Source organism: Gavialis gangeticus, unplaced genomic scaffold (assembly GCF_001723915.1).
Source record: "Gavialis gangeticus isolate Ggan-Ray unplaced genomic scaffold, GavGan_comp1, whole genome shotgun sequence".
Lineage (NCBI taxonomy): Eukaryota > Metazoa > Chordata > Crocodylia > Gavialidae > Gavialis > Gavialis gangeticus.
In genome coordinates, this window is record NW_017729034.1 from 79337344 (window position 1) to 79349069 (window position 11726).

Consider the following 11726-nt stretch of genomic DNA (forward strand, 5'->3'; position numbering starts at 1 on the left):
TTTTTTTTTTTTTTTTTTTTTTTAAGTGCCAGGACTCTGGGGCCAGGTGAGGCAGCCATTGACGGGGCTGGGAGCATGGGCAGGGTTTCGGGGGTGCTCAGGGGGGCTGGGGAAGTAGACAGAGAATGAGGCCTGGTCCCCACATGGTTCCCTTCCCCCTCTCCCAGCACCCCCCTTTCCCCAGCCCACAATTACCGGCACAGATCCAGGTCCTGCTCCCTGTGGCGGTGAGCGGGGACTGCCCGAATCTCTGAATCTTTTCCAGATCAATTTGGAGGTTTCGAATCAATTCAGACCTTTTAACTGGTCTCCTGATTCGATTCAGATTCAGAGATTCGGGTGCTGAATGGGGCCACATCTCCTCTGAATCAAAACAGCAACCAAAGCTTTGCACAGCCCTAGTGCACATGTAGCACCCATGCCATTTATACAACAATTAACATGTTAATCATGGCATACATGTAACATGTTGAAGGAGCTAAAATTTATACTGGAGTAGATTATATACATTTTCCTTTTTCGAAAAGAAGTAAAAATCAGTAGCCTGATATCTACAAACTCTTATAGGGAAAATGGATTTTTTACTTGATTTATTTTAATAAATGAAGAACCAAGTTTAAGTTAAATTTGATAAACCAAAAGCTGAAATTGACTAAGTCTTTAAGAAAAATTGCTCAGTTGTTTACCAAAAGGAAACAGATTTGTCTCCAAAATCCATTCAGAAATTACCTACCAAGCAAAGAGAGCAAAGATGTAGAAAATCATTGACACAGACTGAATCATTAGCCATCAACAAGTAAGACAGAGGACACAGTGTAAAATACTGGACTCTTAGCAAGCCTGATCCAGAATGTCGTGGAATTAAAGCTCAGATTTGGCAGCCTCGTAGAATTTAGCAATGGAGTCTTGATGGGCTTATCCAGTTACTACTTAATATTACAGTGGAAAATGAAAGTCCAAGACAGAGTTGCAGTGAACCATAATCAAATAACTATTTAAAACCCCCATATTTTGTACTTGCATCATACATGTACACGATATATATAATTTATGCACTATGCGTCCAAAAAAACTTTCGTACTTTTATAGACCTCCAGTAAAGAATGATTTAATATAGCAGAATAATGAAAGCAAAGAAGGCTACAGCACAAATATTATAGAAAAGCAAGTTGTTTGTATGCATTCTCTTGACAGAGCATCACTGATTCTAAGGTTTCTACCTTTGTAGCTCCAGATGGACAAACTTCCTTCTCGTCATGCTATCATTGAAGTCATGAGTTGGATTTCTCTGATGGAAAACATCATTCAGCAGGATGAGGATAATATAAAAAATGTTGTAGGACAGAGAACCATTAAGGATTATCTACAAAAATATAAGGTATTTAAATTGGGATATTTGACAAATAATTTGGGTATTGAAATTCTATTAGTAATTAAACTAGTACTAGTTCAATCAGAAATAATTTCTTATAAAGTGGCATATTTCTAGACTCAGTAATAACTTACACACCATAAACCTATTTTACTTCAGTCCACTATTAGGTGATTTTCCATACCGATATAAATGTTAATTTATTTTTCAGATAAAAATAAGGCAATGCACAAGTGTTTAAATGATATGATGGCTGGTTTTCATTCAAAATGGCAAATTGGAATTTCAGGTGTTCCATGTTGATTTATGAGCTCTTTTCAAAAAATGGTGCCCTCTTTAGAGACATAGAGTATCTATACACATGCCTGACTCCTGCTCCAACACATGCTAATTAGCACACGTTGGAGCAGACTTGATTAATCGAGTCTGCTGGAACATGCTAATTAGCCTGCTCCAGCAGCCTCAGTGTCATATGTATTCAGTGTCTCCATGCTTAAAAATGGCAGCAGGGGCACTTTAACTAAAGCTCATCGAACAAGCTTTAGGTAAAGTGCCCCACCGCTATTTTGAAGTGTGGGATGCTGAATACATGAGACATTACAGATGCTTTAATTAGAGCAGCTCTCAAGAGTTTCTTGGGAACCGCTCTAATTAAAGCACCTGCTCCCTAACCTGTAGCATCTGTAAAGACAGCCATAGTGCATTCTTGAAAAGCTGTTGTTTTACAGTACAAAATTAAAATGTATTTTAAGACAAAGAGGAGATGCAATATGAGGGGATTTTTTAAAATTTAGAATCAGTTATGTTGAGTTTCTTAACAGAGTTCCAAATCGATGCTTTTATCAGTAAATATGCATCTTGGGATTCTGTTTCAGTGTCAGATATTTTTTCTATAGTAACAAGAGGGAAAATATTCACCCCAGAAGTTAGTGTATATAACTCAAAAGACTGAGGTGTGTGTGTAGCTCTTTTTGATACACACTTATAAAGAATCAATAGAGATTTGACAGAATATTTTACCAGTTTGTTAATATTGTATCAAAGAATAGCAATACTAGTTTGCTGTTCTACTTTTCTGCTGCAGTAGAAAAACATTAGATAGGAAGAAAATAAATAAGTGGTGTCTAAGACCAAGTAAAACCTGATGAGACTTCAAAACTATGATTACCAAGACAAGAGATAACCAATTCACTGTTTTGTTTTGGGCATTTTTTTGCTCTCAAAGTTAAAAATGCACATTTATCCAAAACATTTTTGTTTAATACAGTGTCACTTGTAGATAGGGAATAGTGGAGCTATTTTTTTAGTTGCTAAAATCTGAATAATATTTCTGCTACATTTGAATATAGTTGTAGTAAACTACAATGTGTGTGTGTGTGTGTGTGTGTGTATATGTATGTGTATATGTATATATATGTGTATATGTATATGTGTATATATATGTGTATATATATATCTGCACAGGTGAGTGAAAAATGACAATAGTCTTCTTCCCTCTCTTTTTGTAAGGGTTTTAAGATTGATTTAAATTGCAAGCAGTTGACAGTAGACTTTGTGAACCAGTCAGTGCTGCAGATTAGCACCCAGGATGTGGAGAGTAAACGCAGTGACAAGACAGATTTTGCAGAACAGCTTGGAGCTATGAACAGACGCTGGCAGATCCTGCAAGGCTTGATAACAGAAAAGGTAAGGAAGATCTTGTGGCTCAATACAACTTCAACCCATTCATAAACAAATATGCAGGAAGTATTGTAGCTTGTTCTGAGTAGTGTAAACTCCTCCTCTGGCAAAACCAAATGTCTTGTCAGCAGTATTCCTTCATGTCTCCTTGAAGGCATGTCATCATCTTTCTAGTAATACCTACAGTTTATTTTTAGCACATTTTCTCATTATTTCAAACACTTCTGTGGTCTCCATAATCATGAGGTTCATTCTGAAAGAAAGGGTAAATGTAATTAATGCTTTCTATTTCTGCAGTGTGGAAGTTTAAAACGTCACTTAAATTTGTCTTCAAGCTGTTTTTTCCTTGCTTATACATTTTGTTAACCATATTTTTGTTCTTTATGTTTCAGAATAGCATCTAGAGGCCCTATTAAAGATCAGGACCCACTTTTCTGAGCATTCGACAAACATAAGATAGAAAAACAGTCCCTATCCTAAAGAATCAGTTAGTTTATTTTAAAATAAAAGAAAAAGCACAAAATGATAAGAACTGGATTCCCCTAATTGTAGATGCATTAGCACAAATTAACCTTAAAATAATATTGGATCCCAATTTCACACCTGTTTCATTCTGTTAGTCTTCATGCAAAGAGACTTCTGTTCCATGTTAGTGTTTATTTCTGAAGCAGTTAGCTCCCTTAGCTTTTTCTAAGTTGCCACAATGTTTGTGCACCAATGAGTCAGATCAGTAGCGTGGTTCCTGAAAGAAACTGAGTTGTTTCTTTGCCTCTTAGCCTGAATGAACAAAGATTGAATAGACTGAGTTTCATTGCATATTGTATTTTAAGTCTGAACGGATGAAAACATTGAATTCTGAGAAAGTAATTATCAGCATGTTGACTTGACATGTGTCAGATGAATGCTCGGGTTCTCCTGTTAGGCAGGAGGGCGTGACTCAAAATTATACACGCACACACACAAGGTACACATATGACACTATGGGTCCACACACACATGGACATACACACAAACATGCACTTTTGTGGTGGCTGTGTGTTAACACTAGGGAGAAGCTGGGGTCACTTTGTGCCCCGGGGTTACTTGGGGGTGAAGGAAAATCCGGGAGACAGAGGAAGTGAAGGAGCAGAACCAGGGGATCAAGCCAGGGCAGCAGAGAAAACTGAGCTGGTCAAGGAAGCCAGGAGGAACAGCAGAGAGATGAGGTAAGGGGCAGTGGAGGAAAAAACCAAGAGCTGGGAGGTAAAAGTTGGAGGAGGAAGACGCTGGGAGGTAAGGAGCTGGAAGACGGAGAAGCCAAAGGCTGCAGGGGGCAGGGAGAGAAGGCGGGAGGTAAAGAAGCTGGGAGCCTGCAGGTGGCAGAGCCAGGAGACAGAGAAGCCAGAGGCTGCAGGGGGCAGAGAGAGAAGCTGGGAGACAGAGAGGGTTGGAGCTGGGAGACAGAGGGCAGAACTGGGGCTGAAGCTGGGAGGCAGGTCAGGGTTGCAGAGAGCTGGGAGGCAGAGGGCAGAGCAGGGGAAGCTGGGAGACAGCAGGGTTTAAAAGATCAGAGATCCAGGGAGAGAGAGAGATATGGGAAGAAGGTCAGAGGGGCAGAGAGCAGAAATTGGAGCAGGGCCAGGAGATCAGTAAGACAAAACCCAACTCGGGGTTCCATAATAGCAGTTTTATTAAACAGGCAACACACTAGACAGCCCACAAAGTTATTGGTTCCCGTTCCCCCCCCCTCCCACACACACACACACAATGGTAGCAGGAGAGGAAAGGCTTAATGGAGGGATTGAGGTCAAGGTGTGCAGAGACAGAGCTCAAGTCCCTTGTTTGGGGGACGAAGGTGGGTGATACCTACCTATCCAGGCTGTGAGTTGATCCTAGGTGGCCAGTTGAAGTCTTCTCCAGTCAGGTGTTGTCCAGAGGCAGGTCACCAGCAGGGCCTCTGGGTGGATACGTGGTATGGCATAGTGCAGGTCTGGGTGGAGAGGGCATCCCCAAGAAGGTCACACTCTTCCACCCCTTTTATAGGGGTGGGCTACCTGTGACTCCAGTAGGCAGGACATGCCCAGGCAAGGGCCAGTCCTGTTCACTTGAGGTCATGCAGTTCCAGGTGTCCTCATTGTCCAGTGGAATACAATAATGGAGTTTCTGGTTTCTATTCTGTTCTTTGTTTCTATGTTGCTGGTTTCCTGAGGGTCTTTATCTTTCAAATATTGGGTCCTGGGAGTAGGCCTGTGGTTTCAGGAAGAGTCAATGCAAGGCAGTGGTCTGGTCATTGAACTGATGGTCCAGTTGTGGAGTTGATGGTCCAGTTATTGAGTTGATGGTCCAGTCATTGAGCAGGAGCTATTTTTAAGCCTGCTACCATTATGTTTCAAGCACCCTCATTCATCCTCACTCACCCAGGAATCAATTTACATAGGAGGGGTAGGTATGAGTCATAGTTGCAACACAGTTACAATAGGGTATGCCCAGGCAGGGACACAAAATGTAGTCTTAATATTACAAGAAGGAAACTTAACATTACAAGATGGAGGGTTGACAGTACTTTGGTTAACTTACAGGAACAGGCCTAAATCATACAATATCAATATAAAACAGTACAAATCAAAACAAACATAATAGGAATACAATATAAAACAGTAAAATCAATACAAAAATAACAGAACACTATTTACAGTATAAAAAGAGGCTTGCCACAATAATGGCATACAAGAACTTAGCTTATCTATGACTACTTATAACTACTTATAAGGGATAGAGGGAGCAGAGAAAGAGTCAGAAATGTTTGGGGAAGGGAATGTATTTTTAAGTTAAAAAAAAAAAAAAAAAAAAAGGGAAAAACCTGGAGGGTTTGCTACAAGCATTCATCCACACTGATTTTTAACAAATTAGCTCAGCAATAAAAGTTAACTTGCTTAAGACTCAATGAGCATATATTTTTTTTTCAGATCCAGCTGTTGGAAGGTCTGTTGGAATCCTGGATGGAATATGAAAATAATGTTCAGGGGCTGAAAACTTGGTTTGAAACCCAAGAGAGGAAGCTGAAGAAGCAACAGAAAATTGGAGACCAAGCTTCAGTACAGAATACCTTGAAAGACTGCCAGGTAGCCTTCCCCTGAAAACCTTGCATTCTCACCCCTCCAGAGAAAGTTAGGGTCTAGTACACCAGGTGTAAAATCCAGGTCTTTTTTGAAGTCAATAGCAAACTTTATTTGAATTGTCTAGGACTAAGTTTTCAGTGCCAAAGTGCAGCATGTAAAGAAGAGAAATTATAATATTGCGCCGAGCGTGCCTCGATGTGTAAGCTTATGTAAATATGAGCTTAAGAAAAAGTAGGGACGCATCGTGGCATGCTGAATTCCTGGGAGTAAAATGGCTACATTCTTGTTTCTGGTAGGTTACATTCCTGGATTTCACTCTTATGAATATTGCATTTGACTATTAAAGAAGTTTGCTGCCACCTACGCCATCACTGTCCAATTTTTCCAATACTCTCCCTTTCTTCAACATGCTAAAGAAAATATGCTAAAATACATTTGGCCTTTTTGTGTTGCTTCCCAATGCAAAAAGAACAAATTCAAACATTCCACAAGCTAAATTACAACTAAAGGCAAAATGTGCCACACAAGTAGGGACCTACTAAATTCACAGTTTCATGGATTCTGCAAAATCTGGTATTGTCCATGAAATCTGGGCAATGCCCACAGAATCTGTGGGGTGGGGAGGGGAAATTATGGAAAAGAAATTGCTACTTGGAGGGCTGCAGGCAAGATGGCTGCTGCCCCTGCTCCTCACTGCTGATTGGCTACAAGAGCTCCCTATCATGTGGCCCCATCCCTCTCCACCAAGTCACGGTGAAGGGAAGGGCTGCATGTCAGACAGCCCTTGCAGATAATCAGTGGTGAGGGGTGGGATCAGATGACAGGCAGCCCACACAGCCAGTCAGCGGTAAGGGGTGGGGCCACTGGAGCCCCTTGGCTGATCAGGGGGACCCATTGCACTCCACCCATCTAATGGTTGCCCGGGCCCGTGTTCTCCCTGCAAAATCAGGGAGCAGCCCCCATGAATTAGGTAGGTCTCTACACATAAGTAACAGAAGTGTTCTAATACCAACAAGAGGCAGCTGGTACAAAACTCCCCCTGTGCTAAGAAACTCTTTGATGATGGAAAGTTGATAGAGATGGGTCCCCCTAAATTCAACCCATCTTGTCCTTGGCATAAGTGAAAGGAGGATATGAGTGATATGTGAGGGGAAGGAGGTAGGGCAGAATAAAACTTGGCTATAGCTAACCCTCCAGTGACCTAAAACTCAGGTGTTTGTACAGCCCTGACTTGAACAAGTCATCTTGAATCAGTGCGCTATGATCAGGTCCCTGCAGCTCGATAAAGACAGCCTGATACTAAGAATGTAAAACTTCAAGGAATGGTTTGCCCTTTTTGGAGTAGTGAAAATAAAGTACAGGCCCATAGAGCCTGTGTTGAGGGATCAACAGTTAGATTGGATCTTGACTTCCAAGCGGAGCACAAGTGTGCTGGCAGGGTCCCAATCTTTTCAGACTAATTTGGTTCAGCCAGGTAAATGCAGCGAGTGCATGTGAAATGGTGCAAAATTCCAACTCTGTGAGCCCAAGGCCCCTAGAAATGTAGTCGCTTTCTCTGATACTCAATGTTCTGGACTTGTAAAGAGTCATTTACACCTATTGCCATGGGTTTTTTTCCTCTTCTATTCTGTCTCCCAACTATTTCACGGATGGAAAAATGATGACGTTATATTATTTAAGTCTCCAGATGATCTTCATGTTTATAAGTGCTAAAAACCTAGTATTTTTTATTTTGCAGTATTTGCTGTATTAGTTTATTAAAAAAACTTTCCAGCACCCTTGTAATAAATCCTCCTCTGTTTCTCTGAATGCAGATGACTGATATGCCCAGCCATGCCCGATGATTTTTATGATTTTCTCTCAACAAAAATTGAAACTGAATTAAACTTGTGGTTTCAGTTCAAATGTTTTTATTATTTCAGCACAATAAAGTAAATAACCTGTACAATGGAACCACCATGTGTAATTTAGCTCAGCTTAACATAACTAGCAATCTTTGGAACGTGGCTCAGGTCCAACACTAGATCTGTTTTATTACATTTGTAGCTCCTATGGGTCAGAGATGTCAGCAAATACACTAGGAAGTCACTAACTGAATAGCAAGGCTTTGATCATTAGGAAAATAAATTATTTAAGAAATAACTTTATCAGGCTGCCAGACATCATCAGGTATGTAGTTAAATGAACACAAAAGCTGCAGTTAGGTATTAACTAGTGCTAATCGTGATCTAGGATGACTTAAATAGTTAAGGGCAACCTTCTTTCATCATGGATCAGAAGCAGGAATGGCTTTTTAATGGAGTTATCAGATGAACAGAATAAACAGCTCTGTGTTCTTTGCAAATATTTCTGGTTCCCTGTGAATTCCTGGTGCTGATGCTTTGCCAGTTGTAATTATATGCACTCCTTCTTTTTGGAACAGCCACATGTGGACTGACTCATATTTTGTAATATTAAAATCAGTTGGTTAAAAAAAAGTTTAATTTGCATTGCTAAAAAGTTGACAGTAAATTGCTTTCATGTCATAGATGTTAAATAATGCAAGTTTTATTTCAGGTTTATGATCTAAAAAAGGACTTCATATTTCCAGATTTGAATGACTTACAGCCTCCTTGATACTAAACCACAAATTTGAGTTGGCCTTAAATTCCCTTTGATGGAAATCATGAAAGTTACTCTCAGGAGTATGGGTGGAGGACTAAGATGCTTCTTTTGTGTTTTGTATCTCCCTATTCACATAATATTGACTATGAAATTTAGGGGGTAATATGTAGGCATGCTGAATTTAATAAATAAAAAACATGTCAAATGCATTGATGGCCATGACCAAACTGATTTATACCTTTAATTGCTAAAACAGATAGTGTAAAATTTAAAAAACAAAGATACAGGAGAAATGGAAAGGATTACACAAAAGTTAAAAGCAAAAGAAAGAGAGCCACATACATAAAATGATTCAAAATAAACAATGGATTGAACCTCTTCTCACTCAAAACTTAGAATGTGCTTTTGTTTGCATATGTTATAGGAAAGCAAATTGAGGATTAAATTCTGATTGGGAAACCCTGTTGCTATCAAGAAAGGGCAGACTTTGGTCCTGAATATTCACTTTACCATCTAATAAATAAAGAATATTGTTTTGTCTGATTAAAATTTACAACATTGTCACATTTTGTAATGCTTTGGACATCCCCCTAAAGGAAAAATCTAATTGGGAAAAGAAAGGAACAGAAGGAGCAAGGTTTAAGTTTGTACAGTTTCTGGCTGATTAGTCTCTGGCTTGGGCACTATAGAAGGAGTAGGGAGTACAGCCTTAGAACCTAAGATTCATTAAGGAATTCAGAGGACAAAAGTCCAGGCCTTCCCCAGTGACTTCCTCAGGGCACTACTTCCAAACAGGGAAGGTGTGAAGGCGTTACTATTGCTCCACCGTTCTGTTAGGCCTTGCTTCTCAGAAATGCTCAGGAGCATATAGAGAGAGCTGTTGCCTTCTTGGTCCTTGCACATTTGATCCTCCAGTTTATCACAGTTAGAAACTAAAGTGCTCTAGGCTTTCTACAACCAGAGAAGATTATTCAGTAGAGCCTCTGCAATCCCTTTTTAATAATAACTTAGGGTTCCCTGTGACCAATTGAAAAATACATTAAATGTCTTTAAAATAAAGTAAAAACAAGGAAACACTGCTTTTTGGGAAACAGGAATTTTATATTTAATCTTTAGCTTTAAATGATTTGGGGCACTTCTGTGAAAACAGATAGTAATGTCAATAGAAGCATGGACTCTGCTAAAATTCAGGTTTTTTTCTTTCAAGTACACAGAAAATATTCAATAAAAATTGCTGATTATATTTTACTTAAGGGAATCACAAACATTCAGATGTTCTCTACCCATTCTTAATGTTATAGAAGCTGTGGGAGTTGTGGTACTTCATCTGATCTGGAAGTATTATCCATCTTTACAAAATGTAAATGTACTTTTCTTTCAGGAGTTAGAAGAGTTGATTAAAGGAAAGGAAAAAGAGGTAGAAAAAGTTGAACAGAGTGGGCTGGCCTTAATCCAGAAGAAGAAGGAAGAAGTCTGTGCTACTGTCATGAGTACCTTGCAAGAACTTAACCATTCCTGGGCCAATTTGGATCATATGGTAAGAGAATGTGGTTTAGCTCACTGAGGAGTAATATATGCTTTCTAACCCTCTTCATGCACAATCCACTTGCCACAATGCAAGGAAATATCTTCTTTGTGGGAATAAACATATCAGAAGCCTAATCAGTATCAGTTCCATCTTTCATGTGATTACACCTATGTAAAATAGATGTAATATTTCTTATTTCACAGAGGTATTAAGTGCTTTTTGTGTTGTTATCTTCAAAGCACTTCTTGGTTCTCAAAGGGTAAGTTTCAGCATACTGCCATTTACAATTCCCTATTTATAAAGTCAGTATATATACTACAGCCATCAAGCCTATAAATAGAGCTACAGCCAGTATATGAACAGTGAGGGAGAATGGGAAACAGGGATGGCCATCAGGAGACTGGGGAGTAAGCAGCCTATCTTTCTGACTAGGGTCACATTCCTGGACAAGGATTGCTAAGGCTGGGACTAGACAAGTCTTATATGCAGCCTGGGGTGCAGGTTGTCTGGAGACCAGGACCAAAAGCAAGGGTCAGGAGACCTCTAATCATCAGGATCAAGGAACAGTGCATATTCCCTATCCTCAGTCCTGCAGCCAACGTACATTTGGCTGGGCAGAAGTTTCTTAAATACCTGGGAAAAGAAAATTTCTTCCAGGCAGTGAAAACCATCTGTGGTTCCATGGTCCTACTTTCATGCAATCACATGACGGTTCAGTGCTCCTCAAATCACACCAGACAGCAAAGCTAACATGTTTAACGATTTCTTTGCCTCTGTCTTCCTAAGTAGGGACCAGAACAGCCGCCTCCCTGCTGGCCCCCCTTGGGCCCCGGGGGAGGCACACCTGGGCCAAGGGTTAGCGAGGATTTAGTTAGGGAGCTTCTGGAGGGGCTGGACGTATTCAAGTCAGCTGGTCCGGATGATCTCCACCCTAGCGTTCTAAAGGAATTGGCCGAGTTCATTGCAGGACCCTGGCATGGCTTTACGAGCACTCGTGGTGCTCTGGAGTGGTGCCGGAGGACTGGAAGAGGGCCAACGTGGTTCCCATCTTCAAAAAAGGGAGGAAGGAGGACCCAGGAAACTATAGGCCAGTTAATCTTACCTCAATCCTAGGCAAGCTGTTCAAAAAAATTATTCTGGCACACATCCAGGAGGGGCCAGCCGGGGACTGCATGCTTAGGGGCAACCAACACAGGTTCATCAGCAGCAGGTCCTGTCAGACCAACCTGGTGGCCTTTTACGATCAGATCACCAGATCATTAGATGCAGGGGTAGCAGTGGACATAGTCTTCCTGGACTTCCGGAAGGCTTTTGACACTGTCTCTCACCCCGTTCTCATTAAGAAAATGGGAGGCTGTGGCGTAGACACCCACACAGTCAAATGGGTCGCCAACTGGCTGGAGGGCCGCACCCAGAGGGTGGTAGTGGATGGGTCCTTCTCAGC

At 40.7% G+C, this 11726-nt stretch overlaps 1 protein-coding gene across 4 annotated transcripts in view; it reads left to right on the forward strand.

The window, feature by feature from the left end:
- Nucleotides 1-11726, forward strand: part of SYNE1 (spectrin repeat containing nuclear envelope protein 1) — a 631505-nt gene that overhangs the window by 527087 nt on the left and 92692 nt on the right. For all 4 annotated transcript variants that reach the window (XM_019526891.1, XM_019526894.1, XM_019526892.1 and 1 more), the window contains 4 exons: nt 1229-1378; nt 2882-3058; nt 5998-6153; nt 10136-10291. In XM_019526891.1, the coding sequence (XP_019382436.1) occupies nt 1229-1378; nt 2882-3058; nt 5998-6153; nt 10136-10291 (639 nt within the window). The remainder of the gene's footprint in view (nt 1-1228; nt 1379-2881; nt 3059-5997; nt 6154-10135; nt 10292-11726) is intronic.